We start from the raw sequence: 25044 nt of genomic DNA, 5'->3' as shown, positions 1-25044 counted from the left end.
CTGGTGGTCATCGTCTATCAGAGTGAGGGGCAGTCACCACCGTATCCTTCTGGCAGTTGAAGGTGGAGTAGCCACGTCATTAGGGTCCTGAGGATATTGAGGTCGACGCGTGATGAGGGAGGGGAAACCAGGCCATTACGGTAAGTGGCGGGGTGGGTGGGTGAAGGAGGGAGGAGGGGGCGGGGGGAGGGATGGAGCTTTGGGGTCCAGAGGGACCAGATTCTGGCTAAGGCTCAGACTCCGCTTCCTGAGTCCGTGCGAAGGTTTGCACGGCCGGGCCCGGCCGCCCCCCGCCCCTCCCCTTCTCCATCTCTAATTGCGGGGACCAGAGGGGTGGGGGTGGGGGCGGCGGGGGGAGGTGTGGGGGTCCATATGGCTTCAATTTCCCCGGCGACCCAACCTGCCAAGCCCTCCCGTTTCCTCCCAGCTGCTTCCTGCCGGGGAGCCGGCCGCCGCCCCCTCCCCCAGACCTCACCTGGCTGGGGGGCTGGGACGAGTCAGCTCGTTGTGGGCAGGGAATAATAATAATAACAATGGTATTTGTAAAGCGCTTACTATGTGCCAGGCACTGTTCTAAGCGCTGGGGTAGATACAAGGTAGTCAGGTTGATCCCACGTGGGACTCACAGTCTTCATCCCTTTTCCAGACAAGGGAACTGAGGCCCAGAGAAGTGAAGTGACTCGCCCAAGATCATACATACAGAAGACAAGTGGCAGAGCCGGGATTAGAACCCATGACCTTCTGACTCTCAGGCCGTGTTTGATGTTGTGGTGGACTCTCCCAAGCACTTAGTACAGTGCTTTGCTCACAGTAAGCGCTCAGTACGTACGATTGATTGATTGAGCTGGATTTCGGGAACGATGCCTCGGTGGATCCGAGGGGAAATAGGGTTCGGACACTCGCACGCAGTCCGGGTTCAGGCCCCGCTCCCGGGCCAGGGCCACGCCCACCAGGCCCCAGCCCCTTGGCCCCAGGAGGCGTCCTGGCCCGCTTCCGTGCAAAGATCAGTCTCCGCTGGCCCGGGTCCGGGCGGGGGCGGGTTTTTTTGGGGGGTGGGGAGGTGGGGGTCGGGCACGAGGCCCAAATTCCATTTCTAGGCGCCAGAGGGTTAACCCTTCCGAGGCCAGAGCCCAGGCCCCCATCCGGAGCAGAAGTGGGACTCCGGGTGACCACAAGCTCTCCACCCTGGTCCGACGCCAGCAGAAGGGGTATCCCTCTTCCCCCCCACCCGGAGAGCCTGTGACCACGCATCTCTCGAAGGCCTGATGCTTCGGCACCCTGGGGTAGTGGGCCGATGGGCGAGGGGCCGAGGGTGCCCGGCCCGCCCTCAGGAAGGATCAAGCTTGCTAGGCCAAGGGGATTTCCGTGATCCTAATTCGATGGGCAGAGGGAGGGGAACTGAAATGTGGAACTGGAGATTGTGGGCCCCCGTGTCTTCGGGCGGACCCAGGTTTCGGGGGCCCCAGCCCACTGTGCTCCCAGAGGATCTCAGCAACTCTGATCTGAGAGGGGCCTCAAGAGGTCATCTGATAACCATGATGATGATGGTATTTGTTAAGCACTTACTATGTGCCCAGCACTGTTCTAAGCGCTGGGGGAGCTCCAAGGTAATCAGGTTGTCTCACTTGGGGCTCACGGTCTTAATCCGCACTTGACAGATGAGGTCGCTGAGGCACCGAGAAGTGAAGGGACTTGTCCAAAGTCACACAGCTGACAAGTGGCAGAGCCGGGATTAGAACCCATGACCTCTGACTTCAAGGCTGTGCTCTTTCCACTAAGCCACGCTGCTTCTCAAGTGGGCGACCACCTCAAAGTCCAGCCTCTGGTCTGGAACTCCTTCCCTCCTCCTATCGGACAGGCAATGCCTCTTCCTGCCTTCAAAGCTGAAGGCCCATCTCCTCCAAGAGGTCTTCCCTGACTAAGCCCTCCTTTCCTCTTCTCCCACTCCCTTCTGCATCGCCCTGCCGCGCTCCTTTTATTCATTCCAGCGTGGCTCAGTGGAAAGAGCCCGGGCTTGGGAGTCAGAGGTCATGGGTTCGAATCCCAGCTCTGCCACTTGTCAGCTGTGTGACTGTGGGCAAGACACTTAACTTCTCGGGCCTCAGTTACCTCATCTGTAAAATGGGGATTAAGACTGTGAGCCTCATGTGGGACAACCTGATTACCCTGTATACCCCAGCACTCAGAACAGTGCTCTGCACAGAGTAAGCGCTTAACAAATACCAACATTATTATTATTATTATTCCCCCTCCCAATCCCTCAGCACTTATGTCCATATCTGTAATATATGTTTTTCTATTAATACCTGTCTCCCCCTCTAGACTGTAACCTCCTTGAGGGCAGGGAACGTGCCCGTTTATTGTTCTATTGCCCTCTCCCGAGCTCTTAGTATGGTGTTCTGTACACAGTAAGTGCTCAGTAAATACAACTGACTGATTGACTCACCGGAAATCTTTTCCCCCTCACCCTCTGCCGGAAAGTGTTTCCTTGGGGCTGACCCAAGTCCCTACTGCTGCAGTTGAGCTGTGATTCGGCCCTCCCCGCCCCGCACCCTCTCTTCTCCAAGTCCCAGGTCCCACCCGCCACTCCCCCAAACCCTCGGCCATTCCTCCAGCCCCCTTCACCACCCCCTGACTCGACAGCCAGAGAAGCAGCATGGCCCAGTGGGCGTGGGAGGCAGAAGGATCTGAGTTCTAATCCTGGCTCTGCCACGTGTCTGCTGTGTGACCTTAGGCAAGTCACTTCACATCTCTGGGCCTCAGTTGCCTCACCTGTAAAATGGGGATCAAGATTGGGAATTGAGTTGCGCAGGGGAAGCGTGCTGGGCCCATAACCCAGAGATCAAAGGATCGTCACCTTCCTCTGCTAGCGATCACGTTTTTAGAGAAGCAGCATAGTGTAGTGGATAGAGCATGGACCTGGGAATCAGAAGGTCATGGGTTCTAATCTTGGCTCCACCACTTATCTGCTGTGTGGCCTTGGGCAAGTTACTTCACTTCTCTACGCCTCAGTGACTTCATCTGTAAACTGGGGATTGAGACTGTGAGCCCCATGTAGGACAGGAACTGTGTCCAACCTGATAAACTTGTATCTACCCCTGCGCTTAGTACAGTGCCTGGCTCATAATAAGCGCTTAACAAATACCACAATTATTATTACTACTATGTGGGACAGGGACTGCGTCCAACCCGATTTGCTTCTCTCCAGCCCAGCACTCAGAACAGTTCCTGGCACATAGCAAGCGCTCAACAAATAACACAGTGAGAGGCAGCGTGGCTTAGTGGAAAGAGCCGGGGCTTGGGAGTCAGAGGTTGAGGGTTCTAATCCCGCCTCCGCCACTTGTCTGCTGCATGACCTTGGGCAAGTCACTTAACTTCTCTGGGCCTCAGTTCCCTCATCTGTAAAAAAAATGGGGATTAAAATATGTGAGCCCCACGTGGGACAATCTGATTAGCCTGTATCTCCCCCAGCGTTTAGAACAGTGCTCTGCACATGGTAAGCGCTTAACAAATACCATAATTATTATTATTATTATAGGACAGGGACTGTGTCCAACCCGATTCGCTTGTACCCACCCCAGCACTCAGAACAGTATCTGGCACATAGTAAGCGCTCAACAAATACCACAGTTATGGTGAGGCAGGGACTGCATCCATCCTGATTCGCTTGTATCCACCCCAGCGCTCAGAACAGTGCCTGGCACCAAGTAAGCGCTCAACGAATACCCCAGTTATGATGATGAGAAGGCCGGGGCTTACCCTCACACTCGGCGTCGCTGAAGCGGGTGCAGGCTCGGACCTGGCGCTCGGTCTCCTCGCAGATGGTGCAGGGCAGGCAGGGGTCGACGTGGTTGGCCTCGTCGGAGTAGGTGCCCTCGGGGCACTCCTCGCACACGGTGTTCTGCTTGTCCAGGCAGGAGTACATGAGGCCGAAGCCCACCTCGCACACCTGGCACCTCTCGCAGAGTCCGGTCCGCTCGTCCTGGTAATAGCCGTAGGTGCAGCGGCACACGGCGTCGTCCGACTCCACGCACGGCGCCGACATGCTCTGCAGCCCCACGCACTCCGTGCACGGCTTGCAGGCTTCCGTGGCGCTCACCGTGTCCGAGTAGGTGACACCTGGGGGCGAGGGGGACCGAGAGACGCCCGTCACCCGGGGGTGGCGGCGAGGGGGCCGTCGCGGCCTCCTATCACCAGGCTGCGCTGAGGACATTTCCCGTGCATTTCTGGTGGGGGCAGGTGCGTCCCTCTAGAAAAAGGCGGGTGCTCTGCTGAGCGGGATAATAATATAATAATAATGATGGTATTTCTTAATAATAATAATAATAATGTTGGTATTTGTTAAGCGCTTACTACGTGCAGAGCACTGTTCTAAGCCCTCGGGGAGATACAGGGTAATCAGATTGCCCCACGTGAGGCTCCCAGTCTTCATCCCCATTTTACAGATGAGGAAACTGAGGCCCAGAGAAGTGAAGTGACTTGCCCACAGCCATACAGTTGACAAGTGGCAGTGCCGGGATTCGAACCCATGACCTCTGACCCCCAAGCCCGGGCTCTTTCTACTGAACCACGCTGCTTCTCTTAAGCGCTTATTATGTGCCAAGCACCATTCTAAGTGCCGGGGTAGATACAAGGTAATCGGGTTGTCCCACGTGGGGCTCACAGTCTTAATCCCCGTTTTACAGATGAGTAACAGAGAAGTGAAGTGACCTGCCCAAAGTCACACAGCTGATAAATGGCGGAGCTGGGATTAGAACCCACGACCTCTGACTCCCAAGCCCGGGCTCTTGCTGTTGCCCTGTAGGGTGTTGCCCTTTAGGGGCTGGAGGCTTGAAGGCGGGGGTTCGGCCCCCCCAAACTGCTATGCTGAGATTGGTCTCTTTTGGGAAAAAGCATGGTGTGGTGGATAGAGCACGGGCCTGTGAGTCAGAAGGTTATGGGTTCTAATTCCGGCTCCGCCCTTTGTCGGCTGTGTGACCTTGGGCAATTCACTTCACTTCTCTGGGCCTCAGTTCCCTTATCTGGAAAATGGGGATTGAGAGTGTGAGCCCCATGTGAGATAGGGACCGCGTCCAAACCTCTTGGCTTGTAGCCACCCCAGCGCTTAATATAGTGCCTGGAACATAGTAAGCGCTTAACAAATTGCACAATTATTATTATTTTGTTGGGGGAGAGGTGAAGGTGGGGTCTAGTTTTTGGAAGGAGGAATGGGTCTGGTCTTTGGCAGGCTGCCTGCAGGCTGCCCGGGGTGGGGAATAGATGCAAGAACATGAGGTAGTGGATAGAGCACGGGCGTGGGAGTAAGAAGATCATGGGTCCTATTCCCAGCTCCGCTACTTATCTGCTGTGTGATTTGGGGCAAGTCATTTCACTTCTCTGGGCCTCAGTTACCTTATCTGTAAAATGGGGATTGAGTCTGTGAGACCCCATGTGGGATAGGGACTATATCCAACCTGATTAGCATGTATCCACCCCAGCGCTTAGTACAGTGCCTGGCACATAGTAAGCACTAAACAAATACCATCTTTATAATATTATTATTTTATTAACAGTTGCCCTCGGCCCCTTACCCCGAGGCCCTTCTCTTTCCCACTCTATCAAGAAGCAGTGTGGCACTGTGTGACTGTGGGCAAGTCACTTAACTTCTCTGTGCCTCAGTTCCCTCAGCTGTAAAATGGGGATTAAGACTGTGAGCCTCATGTGGGACAACCTGATTACCCTGTATCTACCCCAGCGCTTAGAACAGTGTTCTGCACATAGTAAGCGCTTACAAATACCAACATTATTATTATTATTTATTTTTTAAATGGCATTTGTGAAGTGCTATAGTAAACACTTAATACTTACCACTATTATTGTTATAATTATTATCATCATCATCCCCATTCAAAATGCCCTTACTAGTCCTCCTCCTCTTCCAGAAAGCCTTTCCTTCCTCCAGTACTTCCCCACATGTCTTCACTGGGCCAACTACCGATTTCCGGCTCTTGAAGCCGTTCGGTCAACCCGGTGGGCTGTCAGATTATCCCAATGGCAAGTGTGAAAATTCCCTGAGCCACTCTCCTGTCTAGGCCAAACCTTTTTCTTGGGAAACAGGCCAGCTAGCAAAGTGAGTTCCAATTCGCTTCCAAGTTCCGCACGGAGAAGCAGCATGGCCTAGCGGATAGAGTCCGGGCCTGGGAGTCAGAAGGTCATGGGTTCTAATCCTGACCCCGCCACTTGCCTGCTGTGTGACCTTGAGCAAGTCGCTTCGCTGGGCCTCAGTTCCCTCATCTGGAAAATGGGGATTAAGACTGTGAGCCTTCTATAGGACAGGACCCTTATCCAACTTGGTTACCTTGTATCTACCCCAGTGCTTAGAACAGCGCCTGGCACATAAGTGCTTAACCAATACCATCGTTATGATTATTATTATTCGGTCTAGTTGGACGAGTCCTGCCCGGAGCATCGCGAGCTCTGGGTTCTAATTCTAGCTCCGATGCACCGTGCGACTTGAGGCACGTCACTTTTAACCTCTCCGGTCCTCCGTTTCTCCTCCCGTGCCCTTGACGTGCCCTTGATGCGGCAGGCCGGGAAGGAAGCGAGGCAGGTGGATGCTTGCCTTCTCGAGACTCCCGGGGCCTGATTCCCAGGAGCCGGCAGCCCCGGTACGAAGCGAGTCGCACGATTGCCAACTAATCCCCAAAGCCGGTTCCCCGCCTGGCCCTCCCTGCAGGGCCCGATCTGGGCGGCCCGGAAACCACAGGGCTCCACACTCTAGGCTGAGGTCCCCGGGGCTGCTCCGCTTCTGAGCCTCCTCCTCCCTTCCATCACCCCTGTGCTCCTCCCCAGAGCCAGGTGCACGGGTATATTGGGAGCGGGGGGGAGGGGGAGGGGGGGAAGGGGAGGAAGGAGGGAGGCGGTCTCCATAGGCTGAAGCGAGCAGTCCCTTGGGGGCTTGGAGCAATCACCTCTCTGCTTTTCTTTGGGGATCCGGGGCTCGGTAAGAGACGGGACCACACCCTAAGACAAAAATCCCTTGGGAATCCTGCCTGCTTCTAGACTCGATCCCTCCCACTGCCAGGCCTGGGTTCCTCCCCGCTCCCCTCCGTCTCCTGGGTCTCTGGCGGGCTCCCACCCAACAGTGGTCCTCCACCCCGGGCAGAGGAAGAGGAAGCAGACCTTGCAACGGGAGGGGATGTGGTCACACTCAACAGGTTTGGTGACCAGGACATCGGCAGACCCCAGCAGCCTAGCCTGGGATCCTCAGGTCCTCCAATCGATCGATACCGTCGATGGATCGAATGAAGTGGGCGAGGGTCTCCAAACTCCGAAGCGGGGGGCTGGGGGCCGGAGGAGGGGAGATGGGGGAGAAGGGACCAAGGGAATGATAATAATACTAACTGTGGTATTTGTTAAGCGCTTACTCTGTAAAAGACACTGTACAAAGCGCTGGGGTAGATGCAAGAAAATCGAGGTGGACACAGTCCCTGTCCCACATGGGCTTCACAGACTCAATCCCCAATTTACCGATGAGGTCACTGAGGCCCAGAGAAGTGAAGTGATTTGCTCGAGGTCACACAGCAGACACGTGGAAGAGCCCAGATTAGAACCCATGACCTTCTGACTCCCAGGCCCGGGCTCTATCCCCTACGCCATGCTGCTTTCCCGATCCTTGTCAACACACACCTCCAGGGAGAAGTTGGATAGGAGCTGAGTCAGAGGCATAGAGTGAGGATCCATTAATCAATTAAGAAGCAGTGTGGCCTAGTGGAAAGAGCACAGCCCTGAGTTCTAATCCCGACTCTGACACATGTCTGCTGTCTGAGCTCGGGCAAGTCACTTCTCTTCTCTGTGCCTCAAGTTACCTCATTTGTAAAATTCCTTCAATCGTATTTATTAATATTTGTGGTATTTGTTAAGCGCTTACTCTGTGCCAGGCACTGTACTAAGTGCTGGGGCGGGTACAAGCAAATCGGGTTGGACACAGTCCCTGTCCTACACAGGGCTCATAGTCTCAATCCCCATTTTAAAGATGAGATAACTGAGGCACAGAGAAATGAAGTGACTTGCCCAAGGTCCCCCAGCATACATGTGGTAGAGGCAGGATTAGAACCCATGACCTGCTGACTCCCAGGCCTGTGCTTTATCCAGTACACCAAGCTGTTTCTCTATCGGTACCACTCCCCAACTGTTCCCCCAGGGCTCTCCCTGCCTTTCTTGGAAGATCTCAAAGCACTGTATGTATATATCTGTAATTTATTAATTTACTTATGAGTCTTAATGTCTATCTCCCCCTTTAGACTGTGGGCAGAGAATATGTCTGTTGTTGGTAATAATAATAGTAATAATGTTGGTATTTGTTAAGCGCTTACTATATGCTGAGCACTGTTCTAAACGCTGAGGTAGATACAGGGTAATCTGGTTGTCCCACGTGAGGCTCACAGTCTTAATCCCCATTTTACAGATGAGGGAACTGAGGCACCGAGAAGTCAAGTGACTGGCCCAAGGTCACAAAGCTGACAAGCGGTGGAGCCGGGATTAGAATCCATGACCTCTGACTCCTACGCCCATGCTCTTTCCACTGAGCCACGCTGCTTCTCAGCTTAGTACAGTGCTTTGCACGCAGTAGCTCAATAAATACGATTGAATGGATGAATGAAGGAACGGTCCCACCTCTTCCAGGAAGGGTGAGGGTCCTCTCCCCTGAGTGGGCCACTAGGGCAAAAGTGAGGGCCACTAGGCCAAGACCACACAGCGTGAGAGAGCTGGGCCCAGAACCCGGTTCCCCCGGCCACCCACGCCAACCTGTGGACCTCACCTCCTCCGGAAGCAGGGCCAAGAGGCAGCCAAAACCTTGCCGGGCGGGGGGTGAAGCTGGGTGGGATGGGGAGGGGGCCACCGGATTCAGAATCACCAGACTTTAGGAGTTTTCGGGGATGGGGGACTCAGCAGGGCGCTTAACGAGGACGAGCCAAGGAGGCGGGTCCGGGGAAGGTCTATTTGGCTGGATCCCTGCGGTTTGTTCTCCAGAATGAAGGTAGGTGTGTGTGGGTGTGTATGCGTGTGTATGTGAGGGGGTATAATAATTATAGTATTTGCTAAGCGCTTACTATGTGCCGAGCACTGTTCTAAGCGGTGGGATAGATACAGGGTAATCAGGTTGTCCCACAGGGGGCTCAGCTTTTAATCCCCATTTTACAGATGAGGGAACTGAGGCTCAGAGAAGTTAAGTGACTTGCCCAGGGTCACACAGCAGACAAGTGGCGGAGGTGGGATTAGAACCCAAGTCCTCTGACTCCCAAGCTCGTGCTCTTTCCTCTAAGCCACGCTGCTTCTCTAATGTGTGTGGGGGGGGCGTGGGGTTGCTGTTATTTCACCACTCAACATCCAACATCAAATGAGATGCAAAAATGGACCTTGAGCCAAGAAGTCGAGCACTTAAGAGCCCAGCCTATAGCCAAGGGCCAGGACTTTCTTGGGCAGCTCCTCTGCTCGGTGCCTCAGTTTTCTCATCTGAAAATGGGGATTAAATACTTGTCCTTCCTCCCTCTTAAACTTTGAGCCCCAAAGTGGGATAGGGACTATGCCCAATCTGATGATTGTGTATCTTCCCCTGCGCTCAGTACATGCTTGGCACATATTAAGTGCTTATCATAGGTTCTAATCTTGGCTCCGCCACTCATCTGCCCTGTGGCCTTGGGCAAGTCGCTTCATTTCTCCGTGCCTCAGTTTCCTCATCTGTAAAATGGGGATTAAGACCGTGAGCTCCTGTGGGCCAAGGACTGTGCCCAATCTGATTATCTTCTATCTACTCCAGAGCTTAGAACAGTGCTTGGCACATAGTAAACACTTAATAAATACCATCTATCATTATTATTGTTATTATGATTATTATTATTGTCCACTCCAGCGCTTAGTACAGTGCCTGACACCTAGTAAGTACTTAACAAATACTATCATTTTATTAAGGGACTCAGTGTTTGCATTGTGAGACAACTGCATCGGCCTCCTCGCTGACCTCCCTCCCTCCAGTCTTTTCTCCACTCCAGACCGTACATCACTCGGCTGCCGGGATCATTTTCTGAAAATGTCCTTCTGCACACACCTCCCCGCTCCTCTAAAAGCTTCCAATCGTTTCCCGATCTTCTCCGCATCAAGCAGAAGCTCTTGACCATCAGCTCTCTTCCTCTTATTTATCCACACTCCTCTCCCACTGCTGCCCGGCTTGCACTCTTCATTCCTCTAGATCCAAGCAAGCCACAGTGTCTCATTCTCACTTGTTCCACTGCCCATCTCTTGCTCGTTCTTTCCCCCGTGTCAGGAAGTCCTACCCCTCTTCCTAACCAACAGATCATCACAGCCCTCCCCACCCCCGAAATCCCATCTCCTCCAGGAGGCCTTCCCAAATTAGTTTCTAATCTCCCCACTTATTTCCACTCAACTTCCATCTTAGCACTTCCATAACTCCAAAGTACTTAAACACTCACAACCCCTATTATACTTAAGTCCATACTTTTAAACTCTGCTGCGTCCCTCTCCCTGTAATTTATTTCAATATCTTTCTCCCCCACTGGATTGTAAGGTCCTTGTAGTCAGGGAACATGTTTGCCAACTCTCTTGCCTTGTACTCTCCCCAAGCACCAAGTCTAGTGCTCTGCACATAGTAAGCCCTCCATAAATACCACTGCTCAGCCCACCCTGATGCCATTAATAATAATAATAATGGTATTGTTAAGCACTTACTATGTGCCAAACATTCATTCATTCAATTGTATTTATTGAGCGCTAACGGTGTGCAGAGCACTGTAGTAAGCGCTTGGAATATACAATTCGGCAACAGACAGAGACAATCCCTGCCCAACAACGGGCTCACAGTCTAAAAGGGGGAGACAGACAGCAAAACAAAACTTTTCTAAGCGTTGGGGGAGTTACAAAGTAATCGGGTTGTCCCACGTGGGGCTCACAGTCTTCATCCCCATTTTACAGATGAGGCAACTGAGGCACAGAGAAGTGAAGTGACTTGTCCAAGTCACACAGCTGACAAGTGGCAGAGCTGGGGTTAGAACCCACAGCCTCTGGCTCCCAAGCCTGTGCTCTTCCCCTGAGCCATGCTACTTCTCATTATTATCACTATTATGTCATTTTAATTGAGCACTTACTGTGTGCCCAGCACTGTTCTAAGGACTTGGCAGAGTACAATATAACAGAGTTGGTAGAAACATTCTCTTCCCACAACGAGCTGACAGTCTAGAGGGGGAGATAGATATTAATATAAATAAATTATGGATATGGACATAAGTGCTGCGGGGCTGAGGGAGGGGTGAATAAAAGGTGAAAATTCCCATGTGCCGGGATGACATGGAAGGGAGTGGGAGAAGAGGAAATGAGGGCTTAGTTGGGGAAGGCCTCTTGGAGATGTGCTTTTCATAGAAGGCCTTCCCAAAATAAGCACCCCTTTTCCTCTGTTCCCTCTCCCCTCCCCATCGCCCCGACTCCCTCCCTTTGCTCTACTCCCCTCCCCGCCCCACAGCATTGGTATATGTATGTACGTATTTATAATTCTATTTATTTCTATTAATGATGTGCATATATATATAATTCTTTTTATTTATAATGCATGGCTCAGGGAAAAGAGCACGGGCTTGGGAGTCAGAGGTCATGGGTTCGACTCCCGGCTCTGCCACTTGGCAGCTGTGTGACTGTGGGCAAGTCACTTCACTTCTCTGTGCCTCAGTTCCCTCATCTGTCAAATGGGGATGAAGACTGTGAGCCCCACATGGGACAACCTCATTGCCTTGGCTTAGAACAGTGCTTAGAACAGTGCTTGGCACATAGTAAGCACTTAATAAATACTAACATTATTATTATTATTATGATGCTATCAATGCCTGTTTACTTGTTTTGATATCTGCCTCCCCCCTTCTAGACTGTGGGTAGTGCTCTGCATGCAGTAAGCACTCAATAAATACGATTGAATGAATGAGTGAATAAGGCTTTGAAGGTGACCGATGAGGGATTCCTATTCTGAAATCTCTTCAGGAAGGAGGATTCTAAGCTACCGCCCAGGCTGGCTCACTCCAGATTGTCAGCTCTTTGTGGGCAGGGGATGTGTCTGTTTATTGTTGAATTGTACTTTCCCAAGCGCTTAGTACAGTGCTCTGCACACAGCAAGTGCTCGGTAAATATGATTGAATGAATGTATGACAGTCAGGAGGTCCCTCATGCTGCCTCACTTCAATCTCGCCCGTTGCCTCTCCACCCTCCGTGAGGCCAGAGATCAGCTGAGCTGGGCGAGGGGCTGCAGGCCGACTGTCCGGCCCGGGCCTGGTGCCGTCTTGACCAGGACGCAGTGATGAGCCCTCTTGGCCGGAAGCCTGAGGTCCCCGTGGTGAGGAGGAGGTGCTGGGGGTGGGGCAGAGGTTGGAGTAGAGACTGGGAAGTGGGGAGATGGGATGATCCTGGCAGCCACAACTGGGAATGGGGCAGAAATGGAGTGGGAAGAGGGGTGGGATGGGGCAGGGACAGGGGCACCGGAATGGGCAAAATCAGGGAGGGATGGGGGCACCAGTAGGGGATGAGGCAGGGAGGGACAGGGGAGGGGGCAAGGATAGGGGCATGGACATGGGCAGGGAGAGACAGAGGCAGAAACATGGGTGGGGGCAGGGATAGGGAGACACAAGGGTCGAGGCAGGAAAAGAGGCAGGGGTGGGGGGATAATAATAATAATAATAATAATGATGGTATTTGTTAAGAATTTACTATGTGCCAAGCACTGTTCTATGCCCTGGGGTAGAGACAAGGTATTCAGGTTGTCCCACGGGGGCTCACAGTCTTAATCCCCATTTTACAGATGAGGGAACTGAGGCACAGAGAAATTTGGTGACTTGCCCAAAGTGCCCAAGTGGCAAAGCTGGGATTAGAACCTATGACTTCTGACTCCCAAGGCCGTGCTCTTTCCACTAAGCTTCGCTGCTTCTCTGCATAGGCAGGGAGGGATGGGAGCGGAGGCAAGGCCAGAGGCAGGGGTGGGGGCATGGGCAGGGAGGGGCAGGAGTGGGGGGCACAGGGTCAGTGAGCTCCCAGGGTGAGCAGCCCCCAGCAGTATGTCGGCGGAGTCCAAGGTCAGGCCACGACACCATCCCTGTCGTTTCTCCCAGGAGGAAACAGCCAATGTCAGTGGCGAGGTTGGTGGGTATTTTTAGCGGCCCTTGGCATGGGCCTCTCCCTCGACTCTCCCGCCCCCGGGCTCCTTCATCCCGGAGCCCGCTCCACCCCCAGCCCTGGCAGGGCCCGAGCACGGCTCCCGTCCCCCCACACTCGCCATCCCGGCCCCTGGCCCCCAGGAACTCACTGTCCAGGCAGGGCTTGCAGACGGTCTGGTTGACCCCGCAGGGCTGAGCCACACCCTCTCCCAGGTTACACGCTTTGCAGCACTCTCCGCTGGCCGTGTACAGCTCCGTCGCACACTTGTCCTTCGCCCCCTGCACGGACACCTGGTGGGGAGACAGACGGGATGGACGGACAGGCTGGTCAAGCCGGCCCCTGGCTGGGAAATTGATGAGGATCGGGATGGAAAGGGGGAGAACAACATAATAATAATAATGGTATTTGTTACACACTTACCATGTGCCAGGCACTGTACTAAGCGCCGAGGTGGATACTCTCCCCAATTCGAAGCCTTACTGAAGGCCACCTCCTCCAAGAGGCCTTCCCAGACTAAGCCCAACTTTTCCTCATCTCCCACTCCCTTCTGCATCGTCCTGACTTCCTCCCTTTGCTCTTCCCCTGACTCCCAGCTACACAGCACTCATGTATTTATTTATCTGTAATTTAATTTACTTGTATTGATGTCAGTTTATTTGAAGATGTCTCTCTCCCCCACCAAGCCCTCTCCCCCCACTGCCCGCAAGACTGTGAGCTCTTTGTGGGCAGAAATGTCACTGCTTATTGTGGTAGTGTACTTTCCCAAGTGCTTAGTAGAGTGCTCTGTGCACAGATAAGCGCTTAATAAATATGATTCAATGAATGAATGAATACAAGCAAATCGGGTCGGACACAGTCCCTACCCAACGTGGGGCTCACGATCTCAATCCCCACTTTACAGATAAGGTCACTGAGGCCCAGAGAAGGTGACTTGCCCAAGGTCACGCACCACATATAAGCGGCAGAACCAGGATTAGAACCCATGCCCTTCTGACTCCCAGGCCCCTGCTCTATCGACTAGGCCATGCTGCTTCTCTAAGGGAACGTGCAGGGGAGGAAGGAGGGGGGAGGAGGGTGGCGAAGGGGGACTACAAGGGATCAAACATCCCTTTTTAATTGTCTTGTATTGGAACCACCTGCCTCGGGATGAGCTCATAAAAGAGGCACAGGGAACTATGAGCCACGGGAGAAGAAAGTTCCGGGACAACTGAGGGTTGACGAGGTGAGCCACCCCTTCCCTCCCCCCCCCCCCCCCCGCCCTGCACAGTGATGCCCCTCTTGGGGATGTTGGGGGCAAGTATGGGGCAGCAAGGGGTCTCTGTCAGCATCTCCAGTCCTTCCCCTGCCACGGGGGTCTCACAGTTTCATAAAAAGTCCAGCGAGGGACATTCTAGGCGTCAGTCAGCCCTGAATTTCCAGATCCCAGTGATGGACCCGCAGACTGGGCTGAGGCGCTCACGGGCTGTGGGTTGGCTTTCAAAGAGGTCGGGGTGAGGGGGTGGGGATGTGGTTTGGCAAAACAGAGCAAGAGGGTGTTTCAGGTGGGGTCACGAGGGTCAGGGGCGGCTCAGAGGGCCTGGGGGTGGGTGGTCACAGTTTGGCTGATGATCCTCTTGTGTGTCTCCATTCAGGCAGAAACAAGAGGCCAGTGCTTTGCACACAGGAAGCGATCAATAAATTTGATTGAATGAAAGAAGAGGCCCTGAATTTTCCATCCCCCGCTCACCACCAGGACATCCCACCCCTCCCACCCCGAGAGCCCGGGACAGGCAGATCCCACGCTCTGAGGGGCCCAGACCCAGAGAGACAGCAGACCCATCAAGGGTAAGTCATTTGTTTCTTGTCATGACTGGATTTATGGAAACATTTAATCTCCCAGCCTAAAACAGCATGGCTCAGTGGCAAGGGCACACACCTGTGAGTCAAAAGAAGTGGCTTCTAATCCTGGCTCTGCCACTTGTCTGCTGTGTGACCTTGGGCAAGCCATTTAACTTCTCTGTGCCTCAGTTACCTCATCTGTAAGATGGGGATTAAGATGGTGAACCCCACATGGGACAACCTGATTACCTCATATCTACCCCAATGTTTAGAACAGTACTCAGCACATAGTAAGCACTTAACAGATATTATAATTATTATTATTATAATTAAAAACCCAGGATGCCTCTCCATGCTGACAAAGTTTACCCTCCTGGGGTCGGAGAGGGGTCATCTTGTCCATCCCTCTGTCCCCAGCCTATGGCAGACATTTCCTTGCCAACCCTCTGTTGAGGCAAATCAATGAATCATATTTATTGAGTGCTTGCTCTGTGCACAGCACTGTACTAAGCACTCGGAAGAGTACAATACAGCTGAATTAGCGGGTATGTTCCCTGTCCAAAGTGAGTTAGGCAAAGGGGTCCCTGGGAAATTCTGGATTGAAAACTCCTGAAAGGAATTGTGTTTAGGGGTGTGGCAAGGGGTGAGGGGAGCCAGAACTCGTTTATGGCTAAGGTACGGAGGCCTGGTCTTCGATACTTCATAGGAGGTTGGCTTTCGATGGTGTATGTGTTGTGTTGTTGTGTTGTAGGGGGGCAGGGGAGGCATCTGGAGGTGGACTGAAAATGGTGATGGAGCAAGACTCCCTTGGTCCCGCTCTGGCCAGAAGCCCCACCTAGGATCTGGAGTTTTACCTGGGGAGTCATCCATCTCCTTTCCGTGCGGGGCTCTGGCTCAGAGAAAAGAGTGCAGAGAATCAATCGATCAATGGTCTTTATTGAGCGCTTACGGTGTGCAGAGCCCTGTATTAAGTGCTTGGGAGAGTACACTATAACAGAGTTGGCAGACACACCCCTGCCCACAACGAGCTGACAGCTAGAGCTGGGGTATCCTGGAAAATTGGGTTTGATTCCCGCTTTCCTGGGTGACTTTTGGCAAGTTGCTTAACCTCTTTATTCTCCTGATTCCTTGTGGCCCAACCAAAACCGCAGGGGGGCTGAGGGGGTGGGGGTGGAGGGTGTTTTTGACCTTTCCCTATTGCTGCAGTCTGTCAGGCCTCCAGGCCCAGGACGCGGGAAACACCGTCATTCCGGCCATTCGGTGGAAAGAGCTGGACCTGTCTTTCTGCTTCCCCTATAACCAGGGTTCCAAGCAGGCAGGAACCAGTCTCCCCTATTCTATGTAGCACCCAAGAGAATGACTGGTCCATGCTGGAGACTGTAAACTCCTTGAAGGCAGGGATCCTCAATCAATCAATCCATCGATGGTATTTACTGAGCACTTACTATGTGAAGAATATACTGTTCTATGCCCTTGGGAGAGTACGATGCCGGAGAATTAGCAGACACGTTCCCTGCCCATAATGAGTTTACAGTCTAGAGGAGGAGACAGGCAGGCAGACAGATCCTGTCTCCTAACTCTATTATACTCTCCCAAGCGCTCAATATAGTGCTCTGCACCCGGAAGGTGTTCATTTAATAATATCGATTGATTCCCCACTAGACATTATTATCATTATATTTGTTAAAGCACTTACTATGTGTTAAACACTGTACTAAGCACTGGGGTAGATACATGGGGTTCACAGTCCAAAGAGGAGGGCAAATAGGCATTGAATCCCCATTTTATAGTTGCAGAAATTGAGGCATGGAGAAGTGAAGTGACTTGCCCAAAGTCAGACAGCAAGCAATTGACAGAGTTGGGAATAGAACCCAGGTCCTCTGACTCCCAGGGTCTTGGGGTCTGTCTGCTAGACCTTGCTGCTTCTCACATAAATTAGACTGTAAATTAATTGAGGGCAGGGATCACATTTAGCTATTGTGTTCTCTTAAATGTTTGGTACAGCACAGTGTGGTGGATAGAGCACTGGTCTCGGAGTCAGAAGGTCACGGTTTCTAATCCTGGCTCCGCCACTTGTCTGCTGTGTGACCTTGGGCAAGACACTTCACTTCTCTGGGCCTCAGTGACCTCATCTGGAAAATGGGGATTGAGACTGTGAGCCCCATGTGGGACCAACCTGATGAACCACCCCAGTGCTTAGAACAGTGCTTGGCACATAGTAAGTGCTTAACAGACACCATTATAATTATTATTATTATTACAGTGCTTGGCACACAGTAAACACATATAATACTGATTGGTTTTTGGAGCTTCATTCATTCATTCAGTCATTCAGTCAATTAAATCCTATTTATTGACCGCTTACTGTATGCAGAGCACTTTACTAAGCACTTGGGAGAGTACTAAGTGCTTGGGGGAGGAGCAGCATGACCTAGTGGCAAGAGCACAGGCTTGGGAGTCAGAGGACGTGGGTTGTAATCCCGGCTCCGCCCCTTGTCTGCTGTGTGTCCTTGGGCAAGTCACTTAACTTCTCTGTGCCTCAGTTACCTCATCTATAAAATGGGGACTAAGACTGTGAGCCCCAGGTGGGACAACCTGATTACCTCGTATCCACCCCAATGTTTAGAACAGTGCTTGGCACATAGTAAGTGCTTAACAAATACCATATTCATTATTCTTCTTCCAGTACAACAATAAATAGACACATTTCCTGCCCACATCGAGCTTACAGTCGAGAGGGTGTCCACTTGGTGGAACCAAATTGCATTTTGAGGCCAGTCTTCACCTGATCCCATATCTGAGAGATCTCTAGAAGGCGGGAGGTCTGTTCATTGGTCTTCTCGGCCGCTGAGAAGCGAGTGAAGCAGAAGAGCAAGGGAGGGAGGGGTAGTTTGATTGGCTCTGGGCTTGGCCGTCCCCCTAGGACACACCCTTCCAGAAAGTGGGTTAATTTAAACCGGTTCTGGGCCTGGACAGCACAGCCCTAGGGATAGGGTCGTGGGGAGGAGGAGGCAGAGGGGAAGTTAGGGAGGGGAGATAGAGGGAGAGAGAGAGAAGGGTGGGTGAAGAGAAGGAGAAAAAAAGGAAAGACACGGAGAAAGGGGGAGAGGGAGAAAGAAGGAGAGACGGAGGGAGGGAGAAGGAGAAAAGGAGAGACAGAGAGAGGGAAGGAGTAGGAGAAAAAAGAAGAGACAGGGAGAAGGGGAGAGAGGGAGAAAGCAGGAGAGGCAGAGAGAGGAAGGGAGAGACAAGGAGAAAAAAGGAGAGACAAAGAGAAAGGAGGAGAGGGAGAAAGAAGGAGAGAGATAGAGGGAGGGAGAGAGAAAGGGGGAGAGAAGGAGAAAAAAGGAGGGACAAGGAGAAAGGGGGAGAGGGAGAAAGGAGAGACTGAGAGGGAGGGAGAGACAAGGAGAAAATAGGAGAGACAAGGAGAAAAGGGGAGAGGGAGAAAGCAGGAGAGTTAGAGGGAGGGGGAGAGAAGGAGAAAAAAGAAGAGACAGGGAGAAAGGGGAAGAGAGGGAGAAAGCAGGAGAGACAGAGAAAAAAAAGGGGAGACAAGGAGAAAAGGTGAGGGGGGAAAAGGAAAGAGAGATAGAAGGAGGGAGAGAGGAGAAAAAAGGAGAGACAAGGAGAAAGAGGGAGAGAGGGAGAAAGGAGAGACAAGGAGAAAGAGGGAGAGAGGGAGAAAGGAGAGACAAGGAGAAAGAGGGAGAGAGGGAGAAAGGAGAGACAGATAGAAGGAGGGAGAGAGAAGGAGAAAAAGGAGAGACAAGGAAAATGGGGGAGAGAGGGAGAAAGAAGGAGAGACAGAAGGAGGGAGAGAGGAGAAAAAATGAGAGACAAGGAGAAAGGGGGAGAGGGAGAAAGAAGGGGAGATGGAGGGAGAGAGAAGGGGAAAAAGGAGAGACAAGGAGAAAGGGGGAGAGAGGGAGAAAGAAGGAGAGGCAGAGAGAGGGAGGGAGAGAAAGGGTGGGGAGAGAAGGAGAAAAAGGGAGAGACAAGGAGAAAGGGGGAGAGAGGGAGAAAGCAGGAGAGACAGAGAAAAGGGGGGAGGGGGAAAGAGGAGGAGGGGAGAGAGGAGAAGGAGACGGAAGCGGCGAAAATAGCAGCGTTTCCGGCCAGCGGGCAAAGGCTGCTGCGGGGGCAGGCCGGGCCGGGCCGGGGCTGAGATGGCTCTCGCTGCCCTCCGGTCATCCTTCTCCCCGGTCCCGCATCGTCCCGCACCGTCCCGGACGGTCCCGCACCGTGCCGCACGGTCCCGCGGCTGCCGGAGCAGAAGTCACAGCTGGGCCAGACCTGCACATCTGGGGGCGGGAGAAAGCAGAGATCCCTCCCCTGCCCTCCCTCCCTCCCCCCCGAGCTTTCCCGTTCCGGGTTTGGGGGGCGGGGGTCTCCCGGGTCCGTCCTGAAGGAACGGAACTGGACTCCTGGTCGACTGGGCTTTAATTAGAGGGCCCACCCCCTCAATCATCTTCCTCGTCACCTCTTCTAGACCCAACTGTCCAGGGCCCAGCCTCCTCTGGAAAGGATGGGGGGCAAATTCGGGGGTCCCTGAAATGGGGGTGGGGGTCGGAGGGGCCGTGCTGGGTGACCTAGGGGGGAAGCCGCCCCTCTCTGAGAATCCTCATTTTCTCCTCTTTTTTTTTTATGTTATTTGTTAAACGCTTGCTTTGCGCCAGGCGCTGTTCTAAACGCTGAGGTGGATACGAGGTAATCAGTTTGGACCCAATCCCTGTCCCACACGGGGCTCACACTCTTAATCCCCGTTTTTACAGATGAGGGAACTGAGACGCGGAGAAGTGAAGTGACTTGCCCAAGGTCACGCAGCAGACAAGTGGCAGAGCTGGGATTGGAACTCACGACTTTCCAATAATAATAGTAATTATTATGGTATTTGTTAAGTTCTTACTGTATGCCAAACTGTTCTAAGCGCTGGGTTGGATGCAAAATTATCAGATTGCCCCATGTGGGGCTCACAGTCTCCACCCCCATTTTACAGATGAGGGAACTGAGACCCAAAGAAGTGAAATAGTTTGTCCAAGGTCACGCAGCAGACAGGTGGCAGAGCTGGGATTGGAACTCATGACTATAATAATAGTAATTATTGTGGTATTTGTTAAGTTCTTACTGTATGCCAAGCATTGTTCTAAGCTCTGGGATGGATACAAAGTTATCAGGTTGCCCCATGTGGGGCTCACAGTCTTCATCCCCATTTTACAGATGAGGTAACTGAGACCCAGAGAAGTAAAATAGTTTGTCCAAGGTCACGCAGCAGACAAGTGGCGGGGCTGGGATTGGAACCCACGACCTTCTGACTCCCAGGGCCCTGCTCTATCCACTGGGCCACACTGCTTCTCTTTGGAGGATGCCTCCACCTCACCTCCGCGGGCCGGGTCTCCAAGTGGCAGGCGAGGGTCCCCGGGCTGGTAGCCCTGCCCCACCCCATCGGCCCCCTCCCCACCTCTAGATTATAATCTCATTATGGGCAGGGGAATGTGTCCGTTTATTGTTGTATCATATTCAATAGTATTTATTAAGCTCTTACTATGCGCAGAGCACTGTACTAAGCGCTTGGAATGAACAAATCGGTAACAGAGACAGTCCCTGCCCTTTGACGGGCTTACAGTCTAAACATATTCATTCAATCGTATTTACTGAGCTCTTACTGTGTTGAGACCACTGAACTAAGCGCGTGGAAAGTACAATACAGCAATAAAGAGAGACGATTCCTGCCCATAACGAGTTCACAGTCTAGAGGACTCTCCCAAGCGCTCAGTACAGTGTTCTGCACACAGCAAGCGCTCAGTAAATACGATTGAATGAATGGTCCCCGTCCTGGGCTCACTGTCGCCCTCCAGCGGGCAGAATGAACCCTGTGCGTGCCCTGTGATGACCACCCCCTAAACACAAATATCCAACCTCCAGATTCTGGCAACCCGGCAAACCTCAATCCGGAGCCCGAGGGAGGCGAGGTCCTGGATAATTATGATACTTGTTAAACGCTTTACTATGTGCAAGCTCTGCACTAAACGCTGGGGTAGATACAATTGGGGTAGATAGTCTCTGGCCACAGACCCCTGGCCCACGTCCTACCTCTGGCCTGGAACGTTCTCCCTCCTCAAATCCTCCAAACATTCACTCTTCCCCCCTTCAAAACCCTACTGAAAGCTCACCTCCTCCAAGAGGCCTTCCCAGACTAAGCCCCCCTTCTCCTCAGCTCCCCCTTCCCCATCACCCGAACTCACTCCCTTTGCTGTTCCCCCTCTCTCCCCGTCCACAACACTTATGTATATACGTATATATCTAGAATTCTATTTATTTATATTGATGCCTGTTTACTTGTTTTAATGTCCGTCTCCCCCCTTCTAGCCTGTAAACCCGCTGTGAGCGGGGATTGTCTCTTTATTGCCGAATTGTACTTTCCAGGCGCTTAGTACAGTGCTCGGCACCCAGTAAGAGCTCAATAATACGACCGAATGAATGAATACAAGTTCATGAGGTTGGACCCAATCTCTGTTCCACATGGGGCTCACACCCTTAATCCCTATTTTACAGATGACCGAATCGAGGCCCAGAGAAGTGAAGTGACTTGTCCAAGGTCGCTCAGCAGACACGTGGCGGAGCCGGGATTAGAACCCATGACATTCTGCCTCCCAGGCCCGGGCTCTAGCCGCTAAACCACGCTGTTTATGGAAGGAAGAATGGAGCGGTTGGACCTCAGGGTGGAGGGGCCGGGGGTGGGCCTGAACCCCGGATTCCAAAGGCATATCCCCCCCAGCCCCGAGCCCCCCGCCGGCCCACAGCTGGGATCCCAGCCAGGGGCTCGCTACATTCTGTTCCATCCGTATTATCCTCGCATTAGACAACGCAGCTCCAGTTACAGGCATCTGAATGACAAAGCGCCTCAATTACCCGCCGCTCGGAAGCCCCGGCCCCTCTCCCCCTCTCCCCCTCTCTCTTTCTCTGTCTCTCTCTCTCTCTGTGTCTCTCTCTGATGCTCTGATTTCAGCACTTTCTTTCCCGGAAGCTGCCGGGGGGTGGGTGGGGGAGAAGCGAAGTCTGAGACTCCTAGGGAGCCGATCTGGGCTCAGACAGATCAGGGAGGAGCAGGGAATTGGTTTTTATTTTTATCTTCCCAGATTACAGCAAGGCCCAGAGAGGTTCAGCGGCCGGTCCAAGGTCACACAGCTCTCATCCCCGCTCTTCCCACTTGACTGTCCTCGGTAAGAATGATGGAAGGGGAAGGGAGGGGGCAGAGAGAGGGGGCACTGACCTCCCCTTGTCCCCCCCCCCACCCCGTGGCATCCTGTAGTTGTGTCCCCCAGCGGGGGAAGGCGAAGTTAAGCCCATCGGGCCCGGATTCCCGCTCCCCGGGGAGGCACATGGGGAGCATTAGCGTAGCCAATGTGCAGGCCATTAGCACGACTCCCGTTGACAAAGCCGCAGGTATTAACCCCATAAAGCATCAGGACAGCCGGGGGCTTGGGGGGGTGAGGCCCTTTGGGCTGGACCGACCAGGCCAGGGGCCGAAAGGCGACATCCCGGTCCGGGCGGGGGACGGAGGAGGGGGGAAAACCCGGCCCGGTCAGCCTCACCTCTCCCGGAAACTCAGCAGCGTCGGGGGGAAGGACCCAGGGGGTCGAGCCTCAAACCCCTTGGGGGGCTCACTTCCACTTTGTGTTCCTCGGAGCGCTGGGATGCACCAGTCTAGCCCAGCCCCAGGCCCAGCCCAGTCCATCCCCAGGTCCAGCTCCAGCTCCAGCTCCTGTCCAACCCAGCCCCGGCCCAGCCCCAGCGCAGCCCACCCCTAGCCCAGCTAAAGCTCCAGCCCCAGCCCAGTCCATTCCAGCTCCAGCGCCTGTCCAACCCAGCCCAGTCCAGTTCATCCCCAGGTCCAGCTCCAGCTTCAGCTCCTGTCCAACCCAGCCCCAGCCCAGTCCATTCCTAGGTCCAGCTCCAGCTTCAGCTCCTGTCTAGCCCAGTCCCAGCCCAGCCCAGTCCATCCCCAGGTCCAGCTCCAGTTCCAGCTTCAGCTCCTGTCCAACCCAGCCCCAGCCCCAGTCCAGTCCATCCCCAGCTCCAGGTCCAGCTTCAGCTCCTGTCCAACCCAGCCCCAGTCCCAGCCCAGTCCCAGCCCAGTCCCAGCCCAGCTAAACCCCGGCCCCGCCCAACCCCAGCCCAGCCCCAGCCCAATCCATCCCCAGCTCCTGTCCGGCCCAGCCCAACTCCAGCTCCTACCCGGCCCAACCCCAGCCTCCAGCTCATCCCAGCTCAGCCCGGCCCAGCTCCGTGCCCAACCCGGGCAGCGGCCCATCGCCTGGCCTCGCCCCTCCCAGCTCCGTCCCTCCGGACTCCAGCTCTTCCCATTGCAGCCCCCCGCCCCCCGGGGACCGAAGGGCCGGGGGCCGGACGGATCGGCCTGCCCGGGTCCGGCCGGACGGAGCTGATCCCGGGCTGAGTGGACATCCGCCACCTGGACCTGCCGCTCCCTCAGTTGGCCGCGTTTCTGCAGGTCCTGCCCGCGAACACAGGCTCGGGACACCCGGCTAAAGCCCCCGGGAGCTTATGCCGGGGTGGGGGCGCTTACTACACTGCTCTGCACACAGTAAGCGCTCCCTATAAATAAGACCGAATGAATGAATGAGGGGGTCTCCGCCGCCTACCTGCCCCCGTCCCCAGTCCGGACGGAGAGGATGGGGGAGAGGGGTGGGGGGTGGCCCCCCGCCCCCCGGGGCCTTTTCTGTTCTGCTTCCCCTCCGGTCTCGGGCCAGAGAAGAAGGGGGGCATCCCGGTCGGGGTTCTCCCCTCTCCCTCGCCCCCCACGCGGGCTAAGGGGGCTCGGGGGGAGACCCCCCGAGTGGGGTGACCGTTCCCAGGCGGCGCTCCTCCCCAGACGCAGCCGCAACCGGGAATGGGACGGAGGTCAGCCCCGGCCGGGGGGGCGGGGGGTGGAAATAGGGGATGGGGAGGGCTCCGAGGCTGCTCTCCTCCCTCTCTCCCTCCACCTGTCCCTTCCGTGCCAACGCCCCCCGGCCGGTCCTGCCCTCTCCTCCCACCCCCTTTTCCCCTTCGCCCTCCCGGACCGCCGCCGGGCACCAGGTGTCTGCGCCCCCCACCCCGAATCCGACTCACCAAGAGCAGCAGCAGCAGCGGGGGTAGGGGCGAGGGGGGTGAGGGCGGGATCCGGGCCCGGCGAAGCTGCTCCATGGCCGGGCTGCGGGATTGGCACGGGGTGGGGATGGGGGGGGGGGGTCCTCGGCTAGCTCGGTGGCCGGTGGGGCGAGCCCGGGCCGGCGGCTGCTGTCCTGCCCTGCCCGTGCCCTGCCCGTGCCCTGCCCCGTGCCCGCAGACGCCGAGGCTCCCGCTCCCTCTGGACGCGGGCGGGAGGCGCTTCGAGGAGCCACAGCATAGACCCCGCCCCCTCCGAGACCCCACCCCCAGCCCCCACCCCCATCCCACGCCCCCCGACCCCCCCATCGGCAGCCTGGCATACGCCCAGGGCACCGGGCCTCGCCTCTGGACGTGGAAAGGGGGACGGACACCCCCCTGACTCTCCCCAGTCCCTGACTGTCCCCCGCCCCCCGATTCCCCGTCGCCGGGGGGGACCCCGGCCCCCTCTGCTCCCAGCCTTTCCTCTGCGCGCCCCACTCTCCTCTCTGCGCCCCTCTTCCTTCATTCAAGCCTATGTATTGAGCGCTTGCTGTGTGCAGAGCCCTGGACTAAGCGCTTGGGAAGTACGATTCAGCAGCAGCAGAGACAATCCCTGCCCAACGACGGGCTCAGAGCCTTGAAGGGGGGGGGGCGGGGGGACAGACAGCAAAACAAGTAAACAGGCATCGGTAGCATCAATATAAATAAATAGAATTAGAAATATATGCACATCATTAAGAAAAAATAGAAAGAAGAAATACGTACATACGAGTGCTGTGGGGCGGGGAAGGGGGTTGAGCAGAGGAAGGGAGGAGGGGTGATGGGGAGGGGGAGCAGAGGAAAGGGGGGGGGTTAGTCTGGGAAGGCCTCCTGTAGGTCTTTCTCTCCATC

At 54.5% G+C, this 25044-nt stretch overlaps 1 protein-coding gene across 1 annotated transcript in view; it reads right to left on the bottom strand.

Moving 5' to 3' along the window:
- NGFR (nerve growth factor receptor) overlaps nucleotides 1-24334 on the bottom strand; it is a 30116-nt gene extending 5782 nt beyond the window's left edge. The window contains exons 1-3 of the mRNA XM_029074635.1: nucleotides 24136-24334; nucleotides 13334-13475; nucleotides 3760-4119 (exon numbers count right to left, since the gene is read on the bottom strand). Of these exons, the coding sequence (XP_028930468.1) occupies nucleotides 3760-4119; nucleotides 13334-13475; nucleotides 24136-24210 (577 nt within the window). The 5' untranslated portion in view covers nucleotides 24211-24334. The remainder of the gene's footprint in view (nucleotides 1-3759; nucleotides 4120-13333; nucleotides 13476-24135) is intronic.
- Between the last annotated feature and the right edge of the window lie 710 nt (nucleotides 24335-25044).

Source organism: Ornithorhynchus anatinus, chromosome 11 (genome assembly GCF_004115215.2).
Source record: "Ornithorhynchus anatinus isolate Pmale09 chromosome 11, mOrnAna1.pri.v4, whole genome shotgun sequence".
Lineage (NCBI taxonomy): Eukaryota > Metazoa > Chordata > Mammalia > Monotremata > Ornithorhynchidae > Ornithorhynchus > Ornithorhynchus anatinus.
Note: the sequence above shows the minus strand (reverse complement) of the source record. Positions and strands in the feature narration are given on the sequence as shown.